The 11,918-nt window shown below is 41.1% G+C and overlaps 1 protein-coding gene across 1 annotated transcript in view; it reads left to right on the top strand.

Annotated features, from left to right (window-relative positions):
• Positions 1–11,674, top strand: part of si:ch211-159i8.4 (matrix-remodeling-associated protein 5) — a 39,810-nt gene extending 28,136 nt beyond the window's left edge. The window contains exons 8-17 of the mRNA XM_038295943.1: positions 96–334; positions 2,065–2,314; positions 3,510–3,701; positions 3,809–4,327; positions 4,409–4,580; positions 6,014–6,280; positions 6,386–6,512; positions 7,290–7,370; positions 8,465–9,611; positions 10,688–11,674. Coding sequence (XP_038151871.1) covers positions 96–334; positions 2,065–2,314; positions 3,510–3,701; positions 3,809–4,327; positions 4,409–4,580; positions 6,014–6,280; positions 6,386–6,512; positions 7,290–7,370; positions 8,465–9,611; positions 10,688–11,241 — 3,548 coding nt within the window. The 3' untranslated portion in view covers positions 11,242–11,674. The remainder of the gene's footprint in view (positions 1–95; positions 335–2,064; positions 2,315–3,509; positions 3,702–3,808; positions 4,328–4,408; positions 4,581–6,013; positions 6,281–6,385; positions 6,513–7,289; positions 7,371–8,464; positions 9,612–10,687) is intronic.
• The last annotated feature ends 244 nt before the right edge of the window (positions 11,675–11,918 follow it).

Genomic DNA, 11,918 nt, shown 5'->3' with positions numbered 1-11,918 from the left:
CATACAAATTATACTACCACTTACTCAAACTTATCAGCTTAGAGTTATGAGAGAAGATGGGTCACTGAAAGTTACAACCTATGGTCTCTTTACAGGGCTGAAACCCACCCATCGACCCTGGCCTTACCTTCACCCATGGGGTCACGGCTCATTTGTCACCAACCCACCAGAGATTATAGCTGATACTGTCAAACCAACCCCCACTTTCTCTGGAACCCACATTTCCAAGCTTCTACCAACTAGTGTTTATCATCATCAAGCACACCATTTTGACAGCAGAACCCAAACAAGTGATCATCTCTTCATGTCGAAGCTCAGGAACCCATACAGACAGGTAAAAGGAGGGCTTTGTACATGGACTGCTTTGGTTGGATTCAGATTTACAGCCAAACTGTGTCTCACTGCTGTATAATTCCGGCATTTGTAATTTTGGTCGTTATTCACATAATGAAGTTAACTTTGTAAGCCCCTAGCAATGGTATATATACCTTTTTTGGGGTTCACACACAGGGCCAAATTTGAAATTCTGAATTAGTTTGGAGAAAGAAATCATTTTCTAGTTTCTTTATAGCATTTTAAATAATGTATTTACCTAAATTAATCCTGAGTTACCCTTGTTTCTTAATTTTATAATTTCAAAATATAACAGTTTAGTTTCTGGAACCATTTGTAAAGGAGATCATATTACCTAATGACATATTTTTTTTTTAGATATACCCATTTAATACAATTCAGTTTATTTCTATAGTGCCAATACACAACACTTATCATCTCAGGGCACTTTGCGGACAATTCAACCAGATCTTACAGTCAGATTGATTCAAAGTTTTCTATCTAAGGAAAATCATTGACTCAAAGGCAGTCCCTCCCACCAAGCATGCTTGTAGCGACAGTGGAGAGGAAAAACTCCCTCTTAACAGGAAGAAACCTCCAACAGACCCAGGTTCAGTGTGAGCGGCCATCTGCCGAGGCTGACGGGTTCATTTTTAAGGAGACAGAAGCAGACACCTAGAAAAGTGTGTTAGCCCCTGATTGCAATGAAACTGGGCCCATCTATTATAGGTCAGTTTTTAAATCTTCAATCAACTAGTCTGTAGTTGCTTTTAAGTAGGAAATTTAAGTAGGAAATTTAAGCAGAAATTTTTTTTGTTGATAAATGTTAGGTACAATGCAAAGTATTTGTATTTCATTAGCTAAGCCTTTTTTTTTTTTTTTTACATTTAATTCAATACAGAATAGGAACACAAACTGAATTATTAATATTACACGAAAACATTTCGAAAGAAAGTGTGATGGATGTTCTGTTATTGTAGGTGAGAAATTACCACCTAATATCTAATTTTTAACATAAAACGTGTATGTGGAACCATTGTTATCATCTGCAGAGATTTGCTAATTAGTTATTTATTCTGCTGACTACTTTGTTTACCTCATTGTATTGATGAGCAAGATATAAACTGTTTAAATTTTAATTTAAGAAACACTGAGTAACTTTTAGCCACTAGGGGCACTAGACCTCTAACTTACAGTTGTAGTCCCCATGAAAGAACCGACAGTATTGGAGTGTTGCTAAATGAATCAGGCTCCCTCTGTGTTTTGCAAACTGACCAGAGAAGAAATTAAATTACTTTATAAATACAATTGTATGTTTTTTTGTCTAACAATAACTGTTAGCTTAGCTTTAGTGTCATAGTCAGTGACAGATATGACCCTTTCAAGAAACATAGGTGAGGTTTTGAGAAGAGCAGCCTGGATGGAGCATTAATATACATCAGTGAATATTGAGCTAAAAAATCCTTTACTATATCTCAAATTAAGCTAATGTGTGGGTCAAAAGATACAGTGTTGCTATAAATAAAAAACAAAAAGGCAAACTGACTGTTCAAATCTGTGATGTTGGTCGACCTGAAAAATATTTGGAACATGGCTTTTGAGAGAGCAAATAAAAATATAATCTAATCAGGAAATGGTAACTAATTTCTAATGATTATTACAAATATTTTGCTCTATATTGTATATTTAGTGACAGTACAGAAAGCATAACTCTGAATTTGATGTTTTCAGGCGCAGCTTGATCGGATTGCTCAGCTTGGAAGAATAGCCACGCCCAAACCTCGGTCTGCCTACAATCCTCCAATCGCACCCAAAAAAGAGTCTCTCTCCAAGAGTAGAACGCTCTCTCTCAAACCACCAGCACCAACTGCTTCATTCATTTACTCAACGCAGCTCCTAAAGCCAGCTAAACCTTCATCATCATCATTCCATGTTTACCCGTCAACCCCTCCCTCACACCTAACACCTGCTATGTATGGAGGTAGGTGGACTGTGGCCTGTGCAGGGAAGTATTACTTAAGAATATTCAACACAAAATGTGTTTTATCAAACACAGATTTCTAAAGCTGGGAATACATTGTGCGATTTTTTCAATCGTTGCGCACAGCTACATCTCACACTGTACGACAAAACCTTGCGTCGTGACCTGTGTGAGTTCACAGGTCACGATGCATTTTCTCACATTGTGCAGCCTGATGCTCTGATGTGATCTACCTGCTCACATTGTACATCTGCCATTTTTTAGCCCCGCTACCGATACCTGATACCTGGCTGTGCATTAGCCGATACCGACACCATCTGTTTGAAATTTATGTGTGTCTGTGTATATAAAGAACTGCATACTATTTGGATGTAAAATAATAGCCATCATGGATTTCTCAAGCTGCGGCCTACTGTACCTTTGTGAAGCAGGGAAAAAGATTAAGACAAAGTGAATCCAGTAGAACTTTTTACTGCTTACCTGGAATAGGTGACAATAGTTGAATAAACTTTTGGTTCTCAAAATGGTACCGGTGCCCTATCTGTTGGTACTCGCCGATATTACTACCACTATTTTAGTGCTGGATCGGGGCCCTGCCTGATACTGGTATCGGTGCAACACTACTGAAAACCACATCGGACTCAGCTCCGCAGTTGATGGCGCTAGTCTGACTCGTCTACCTGGAAGCCAAACCAGTAGAAGAGGAATATGAATCTCACTAGAGTGAAAGACGCTGCCTTGAATATTTGTGCAATTTTGAGTGCTGAAAGCCCTAAGAAGAAAAGGCGGAGACTTATTTGGACAAACAAATGGCTGAGCAAATGGGGCTACTGTCAATTTTTCAGAAAGAACTCCATGAAGCCCGCACCCCCACCATGCTTCTGTTTTCATCTGAGAAGAAGAAGAAGAGTCCTTGTTTCCATTCTGAGTGATTTGCCCACAATGGTCGACTGAAAATCAAACATGTTTGTTACCTCATGACTCCTGATCTTGAGTTGGTTGTGAGAGGCTGATCGCCCCTTGTTATCCCCTGTACACTACACGATGCACGATCAGGCTGAAAGTAGGGCTGATCAAAAAATTCTCGCATGACTGGAAAGTCGGCCTGAAAAGAGCAAAAATAATCACACAGTGTACGCCTGGCTTAAGCATACTTTGATCCAAGTATTGTTTACTATGTTGAACTTCTTTTTAGGACGAATTAACTCTCAGAGTCCCACGGCTGCACCTCCTTTCCCGTGGCTGTTTGGGGTTAATGGGATGAAACCACGTATAACCCCAATCAGTACAGCAAGTGTGTCAGTACTGGCAGAGGATGACATGTTCCTGCCCTGCATAGCGACTGGGAACCCTGAACCTAACATTGCTTGGACCAAAGTCTCCACAGGTAAAATTATCATGAATCCAAAGAGGAAAGTGACATGAACAAAGTCAAAACAATACTGAGGGGTGTCACCATGTTTTTCCCTGTGGTGTTTTCTGTTTGTCCCCCAGGCGCCACTATCCCAGCCAACACCAAACATGGCCCCCGTTTTGAAGTCTTCAGAAATGGAACTTTTCTTATTAAAAACGTCCAGCTTCAGGATCGAGGACAGTACCTCTGCTCAGCCCACAACCGGCTTGGATCAGATCGTATGGTGATCACCCTGACTGTCCAGACGGAGGCCCCCCGAATCCTCCCCCCTCCGTCTGCAGAAGTATCAATCTACATAGGCAAAGCTGTGGCATTAGACTGCCTGGCTTCTGGGAAACCTCCTGCCCAGATTTCCTGGATTCTTCCAGACAGGACATTTGTCCGTGAAGTCGGAGCCATTCAAACCAACCTTTCTCCAATTTCTCTGCTTCCAAACGGGACGCTAAGAATTCATTCAGCCAATTTCTCTAGCAAAGGTGATTACAAATGCATTGCAAGCAATGCAGCCGGTGCCGATACAGTCACCTATCGTCTGCACGTGGCAGCTTTGCCTCCGAGTATAAGTGAAGGTGTTCAGGACTCAGTGATTGTTCAGCCAGGTGAGACACGACCAACACATTGCATCTTCACCCTGTTGAGAACTTGTCTTGTTTGTGGCTTACAGTGGTCTGTTTCCCCAGACAGGAGCGTGTTTATTCACTGCTCTGCAAAGGGTGAACCCATGCCTGCTCTGAAATGGATGCTTCCAGTGGGTGTCCATGTTAAAGCCTCACAGTTTCTGGGACACAGAATATTCGTTTTCCAAAACGGGACGCTGTTTGTAAAGAATGTTCTGCCATCTGATGGTGGGAGGTATGACCTGTATTTCAATTGTTTTATTGAAAATAACATGTTTTGGTCTAAAGAAACCCTACCTCAAACTCGGTGGATAATGTAAAAATCCCAGAGCAAGAAGAAGATAACATTTGCTCTACATGTGTAACTATGTTGAAGAATGATTTGTGGATCTGTGTCTCTGCGGAAGAACCCACCTGAGAAAGGATCGGCCAGTGTGATTGGCTACATTTCAGGAAACCCCGCCTCTTGAGACCAACCATTTCCTTCCTTGTTGTGGCTAGTAATGTTAGCCAACCATCTTTAGGCTGATAGCTGTTCGATTCAGGAGTTGAGTTCAGATTTTAATATCCAACATCCTTCTGTCATCAACTGAAAACTTCAATAACACAATGCTGGACATAAAGGAAAAAATGTTTAACAGTAGGGCAGGGCCATTAAGTGTGAAGGTAAATCTGTTCATATTTTAAAACAAATATAATCATAGTTGATACAGCAGCGGATTTAGGACATTTGGGGCCCTTTGCAAAGACAGGCATGGGGCCCTTTGTAATTTGAAGACAGCACATAAAACAGACCCATTATACAGATACGGAAACTTTAATAGAATAGACATACTGTACATTATTTGTTTTAGGTTTTGAACCTCTCTTCTTGTTGCTTTTCTTGTTGTTTTCCTCTCGCTGTTTTGTACTCCGCTGACTTTTCATGCTGTCTCAAAACGAATGAAAGAATGAAAGCACTAAGCTCGCTTAGCTGATTGCTCCTTCCTGTGTTTCCAAATAGATGACAGCAAAAGTAAATAACCAAGTCCTTCTTTTAGTATAGACAAGCCATGATCTGCTTATCTGTTCTCCATTTTTCATTTGGTTGAAATAACAGCTGTATAAATCATGACGGCAGGCAAGATAGAGGAGAGCAGGAGGCGGGGTTACCAATCTACTTGCTCTGGAGAGCAGATATCGCTGCTTTTAGATGTTGTTGCCAAAGTCTCCAGTAGCAAACAAAAAGTAGCTAGATTTGGCGCTAGGCGCTTTTTAGAAATCAAAGTGCTTGAGGGGTCTGAAAAGTCGCCAAATATAGTAACAAAATTGCTAAGTGGGCAACACTGCTCTTCTCATCATATGTTTTCAAATGGTTTTGCTGATGTCTGTTTGGACCTTTCTAAACATGTGCAGCAAATGACTGATCCAGTGTGGTGGACACTAAGGTGGGTCCTCTGAGACACAACATTCTAAGCGTTCTGATGGCATTTAGCGAAAGTATTTTTGTCAAAAACATAATTAATGTGCATAAATAAGTAATATCTGTATTAACCATACATGTACAAGGAGTTCTATGGAGCCCCCAGGAACTTGGGGCCCTAGGCAACTTCAAATTTTGGCCTAATAGTAAATCCGCCCCTGAGTGGATATTTGATAACATCACCAACCTGCCATCTGTCTGCACAGGTACGAGTGTTTGGCGACCAATGCAATGGGTATCGCCAAGCGGACAGTCCTGCTGGAAGTGAGAGAAGATCCTACCTCTTCATTTCGCAAACATCCTGCTCCTCTTCCCCTCCCGACGTCTCAGGCTGCTGGTTCTCCAACACGTAAACATGTGGTGTCAGCTTTGTATGGCTCTGCTGTCTTCCTGCACTGTCCAGAGTCCACTGGATCCTCTAGAGGGACTCTCTGGCAGCTACCCTCTAAGACCATCCTGGAGCATCAGTACAGGCAACTGAAATATCCTTTGACTTAGTTCTAAACTTTTAGGCTAATGAAACCCTGTAAAAAGCCAATGACGTTCATTGTTGTGATTCCTTTTTTTTCTTCCCTCAGTCCAGAGAGACCAATTAAAGTTTTTCGCAATGGGACCCTGAGGATACTTCAGCTAACAGAGCTGGATGGCGGGAATTATCAGTGCATCTTTCAGCGACCAAATGGGGAGGACATGGAACTCTTTCAGGTATTATCCTAATAAAATGTTATCAAAATATATTTTACTTTTGTACAGGAGTCGAATAAAGGTCTTCTGTGACCTCTATTGGTGTGTACAGAACTACCTAATTATTCATGAAATAGATTCAACAAAGTGTTTAAAACATTTCTCTGAGGTACAATTGAAGATGCTGGTGAAGATTCTCAGTCATCCAGGTCATAGTCATTACAAAAAGTTAAAAAAAACAATCCACTGGACTTTGTTTCCAAGTTTGAAGACGTTTCGCTTCCCATCCAGGAAACTTTTTCAATTCAAATAGTCAGAAATAACGTTGAGTTCGAACAGAAGACCTCCCCATTCAGCCAGAGCAACTATTCCCTTTAATGATCCCCCTTTCAGAGACATAGGCATGTATGGGACATTGCAGGCTAACAAAGAAGCCAGACAACCCCCATTCCTAAGGGGCGGACCCGTTCGTCCGGTTCAATTTGCGTGTTTCTTAGCCAAAACAAGGCTTAGTTTAGCTACTATAAAAAGCCTCGACCTCAAATCTATTTCTGACAATTTGAATTGAAAAAGCTTCCTGGATGGGAAGGGAAACGTCTTCAAACTTGGAAACAGTACATTATTTTTTTACATTTATGGAATGACTGTGCAGATTAAAGTTAGTGTTGATGACTCAAAATTGCAAACTTGACAGCTGTACATCTAGAATGTAAATGAATCAGTGTTTGCTAAGAATTGTTAAAAAGGGTTTGAAAACAGTAATAAAAGTTTTCCCTACTTGATTTGTGTCTAAAACAGGTAAAAGTGTTGATGACTCCCCCTCGAATTGAGCATGTAAGGACCTCACAGTCCAGAGTGACGTTTGGAGAAAATTTCCAGGTAACTGCTCATTTCAAATAAAAGACTAAATACTCACATTCAGTTGTCAGTTGCACTGTTTCAGTTTATCATTATTGCAACAACAGTTATCCATAGTTTTAGGGCTGATTGTTGACCCATACTCCATATCATACAAACAGCATTAAAGTCGTAGGGAAACAGCCGTTCCAACCTTTTCAGTTCGGAATCTTCGCGAGTGGTACACAACTTTACACGGGTAAATAAAGTGAATGTGATTGGTCGTTTATCAAGAGGGCGGGGTTTTTGTGGCGAAACACTCACAAGCAAGATTGATTGGGGCCAGTTTGTCGGAAGCATCTTGCTAACCAGTTAGCAACTTAGTGCTAGTAGGTTCCCAATGGGAAATTCCATTAGGACCAAGTAGCACTAAATTGGTGACTTAGAAACGGCACTGTCAAGGAACGCTATGGACAGCAGAAACATGTCAGAGGTGCAGTTTTGTGTTAGAGGTTGTCGATGAGTCTCCTCCGTCATACATTTTTTATTTTGAGGAGGATAGATGGAATAAGTTGTTGTGGAAGAGGACGCCAGGGTGGCAGAAGCTTCATATGGTGTAGAAGGCTTACAGCCGTACATGTTTGAGTCTGTGCTTCGCAACGCTGCCAGTTCTGTTAGCTCTACGCCTGCCGAAGACAGACGTCCATTCCCATGAACACTGGGACGGAACTCAATGGGAAAGTAATAAAGAATAAATTATTCTTATTTCTTATTTCAACCGTTGTGTATATTAGCTGCGCCAATATGAATCAAGATGGTATGACCGAAAACATTTGATTGACAGATGAACGTTGATATATGATTTGCCGAATTTAGGTGTTCAGGCTGACGTATAACTAACTGGCCTGCATAAGATTACGAAAAAAAACACTGATTTTAAGACAGGATTTTTTTTAAATAGAAATTATGTTCATTTTGGGACAATATCATCTGATAAAGAGTGCATTTATATACATGTTTCAGCCAGAATATTTTCACATTTAAATATGATTTCCCTACGACTTTAAAGGTGGATGACACTATCTAGGAATCCCTATATACGAATACCTCTTCTTCTTTCATTGTTATTGATCAAGGTGGACTGTGTTGCTACTGGCCTACCCAACCCAGAGGTTTCTTGGAGTCTTCCAGATGGAACATTAATAAACAATGCGCTTCAATCTGATGACAGCGGCCTTCGCAATCGACGTTTTGTGATGTATGAGAATGGAACTTTACTTCTTCGTCAGATGGGCAGAAAAGATGAGGGTGACTACACGTGCCACGCAACGAACAAACTGGGCAAAGACGAAAGAAGACTCAGTGTCAAAGTGGGACCAAATGCTCCACAAATTGGATTGAAATCACAATCATTGGTGAAGGTTAAACTGGGAGAGTCGGCTACATTGAGCTGTCAGGCAACAGGTGAACCTAAACCAAAAATCACATGGATCTCACCTAAAACGGATGTGATACCACAGCTGTCAGACAAATACAGGGTTATAGATGATGGAACTTTAATTTTAAAGAAAATGACTCTGGCGGATGAAGGAAAATATGCCTGTGTGGCACGTAATTCTGCTGGTGACGACATTAAAAACATGATAGTCGAAGCTGAACTCCAGGAACCCTTTATCAATGGTGTTAGAGGGAAGCTGACTGCAAAGTTATTGGCTGTTTCTTATCAAACAACACTTTTAGATTGCAAAGCCGAAGGAAAACCTGAACCCAGGGTCTGGTGGCTCACTCCCTATGGTCACGCACTAACAACACCCTACCTAGGAGGTCGCTTCCAAGTCCACCGAAATGGAAGCCTAGAGCTGAGGGGGGTAAGGAAGACGGATGCTGGCAGGTACAACTGTTTTGCTAAAAATCACCTTGGTGAAGCGTCCCTTTCAGTTGAATTAGAGGTGGCCTCACTTGCTGAGAAACCTAGCTTTGCTAATCCTAACATTGAGATCTTACCAATCAAGCAAGATGGTGGCGAACTGATCCTGGTGTGCCCTGCTCGTGGCACTCCGATCCCGGAGATCTCTTGGTTGCTACCTAATGGGACGGTGTTGTCACCTGGGAAGAGACTTCACCGCTTTACGCACCATTTTGAAAATGGGACTCTACGAATTTCTCAGCCGGTGCCCACTGATAAAGGAATTTACCGCTGCCTAGCAAGGAATGTAGTGGGACAAGTGGAGAAACGTTATTCCCTGGAGGCCGGCTGGAAACCTGTGATCAGAGGAACCACAGGTATGATGTTGCTTCTAAAGAAATAAACTTTTATGATTTTAATTTCATGAATAATAAAGTATTCTGTACCTAATATGTTATGATGACCCAGAGAAAGACATGTTAGCTCTAACACAAAGGTAGCACACTTGAATCTGAAGTATTACTGGCACAAAATGTTTAGCTTCTCTAAAATTCCTGTCATTAAATCACAACAACTCTCCAACTCCAACCTTTGCAACCCTTAAATTGATCCCCCTTCTAGCACATTTATATAGATCTAATTGCTCCTTGCCAGGTCCCTACTCAGTTTGTTGACATGTTGAAGAGGTATAATAAAGCAGTATTTCATGATAAAGGAAGATTTTTCTTCCTGACAAGCCTCCCTTGGCAAAGCAAAAGTGGTGGGCAGAGCACGGCACCCAGATTGTTGCAAGATATGAATTTCCAATCTCACAACAAATCCACCTTGAAAGACTTCTGCTCCGCTAATACATCCGTCCCGTAACCACCATCCATTCAGAACAATGAAAGGCCAGCATTGTTTTATGGGGCGGGACGTGTAGGAATGACGACAGTCTAAAAGGCCTTGACTCGATTTTGGCCATAATAGCGACAATTTCCTTTTTTTTTTAATTTGCTTAGAGTAGCACTTTGTGCGTTTGTAGATAGGAAAGATGTCTGTGATTTTCTTCACACAGGATTTGGAAAAAGTTTGATTTATCAGCTTTCTCCCATGTTGTGAAAACACAAAAAACTGCAGACAAATCAGGCTGCTGCAATTGGCTAAAAGCGTATTATGGAAGGCTGCTTACTAGCCTGCACATCACACAATCAGCTCAAAGCATTGTACTAAAAATCCCTACTTTTCAAGGACAGACTAAACAGCAGCCATCCAAGATTGATGATGTAAAACTAGACTCAGTTCTACACATATCAATCTGGCTATTTCCAGGTTAGTTGGACCATAGAACAATCCAAAACGTTGCAGGACAGTGGATCTTGGGGACTGAACTTGAAAATAGCAACCAGGTCTAATTGGCTTAACCTATCTTTGCAAATTTTAATCTAAATCTCATTTTATTTTATTTCTCCAGGTGGAATAAAGATTACCTATGGCCATAGCCTGAAACTTCCCTGCACTGTTGATAGTTGGCCGCAGGCAGTGATTACGTGGACCCTACCCAATGGTGTGGTTCTGGACAAACCTCAAACTACCGGCAGAATATCTTTCCTCACCAATGGAACCCTTCACATCAGGCAGATTGCACCTTTTGATAAGGGAACATATATTTGCAGAGCCTCAAACTCTTTTGGATCGTCAACGCTATCTTACCCACTCATCGTAATGGTTTTCCCTCCGAGGATCACAAGCACAATGGCTTCCATCACAAGAGTCATTCGAGGAACCCCGGTAATGCTACGCTGTGCTGCGACGGGTATTCCAAAGCCAGATATTTCATGGACGTTGCCTGGTCGCACCACGCTGGTACCTCACATTCGGTACACGGTACAGGGAGGAATTCGCATGACCGACGGGGGAAGTCTGGTCATACCGAATCCTGTGCTGACAAACTCTGGAATTTACAAGTGCAATGCTAAAAATGCTCTTGGCACAGATTTCAAATCAACATACCTACAAGTAATTTAAGGGTGAAAAAGACTATGACAGGGTAGAAAACCTCTCTAAAGACTGACTTATCATAGTAAAGATGCTCTGCTGGCAGATGTAAAACAGCTTTACATGTGGCTTAAAGCTTGAGATATCACAGATAACATATTTTTGTAACTGCATTTTTTTTTTTTTTTTTTACAAATTTTTGTTTGACTACATTTTTTGTGAAGAATATGTTTCCATTTGAAGCCATTAGCTCCTTGGCCTCTGACTCTTAATGACATTTAAAACTCCCCGTATGGCATTGTCGTTGATCTTCAGCGATTGGATATGTTTGATATAGACGGGTGTAATCTGGTGCTTAGATCTAGAATTGTTATCTCTATTATGGCCGAAATATAATTTACTATGTTTTCAACTGTTTCTATATTTATTTAAAAAAACAAATAATAAAGATACATCTACATCACATAATGTGCTATAACCCACAGGTTCCACATCCTCCATGTTAGCTTGAACATCTAGGACGTTCGCTCGACGGACCAACTTCGTTTTTATGTTGATTAATGAAAGAGTTCCTCATTCACTGCTCCAAAGTTCACCATTCACACAAATCCTTCACAGTCAAATATATAAAGTACATATAAATATATGGAGCAACTCCATTTTTCTTTCCTGCTGTGGTTTGCCTGGTTCTGACTGGACCTCTCATA

The sequence above is a fragment of the Cyprinodon tularosa genome, unplaced genomic scaffold (genome assembly GCF_016077235.1).
Source record: "Cyprinodon tularosa strain WSP-4 unplaced genomic scaffold, ASM1607723v1 ctg363, whole genome shotgun sequence".
Taxonomy (NCBI): domain Eukaryota; kingdom Metazoa; phylum Chordata; class Actinopteri; order Cyprinodontiformes; family Cyprinodontidae; genus Cyprinodon; species Cyprinodon tularosa.
The sequence above is the reverse complement of the archived record's forward strand: the minus strand, read 5'-3'. Positions and strand labels throughout refer to the sequence as shown.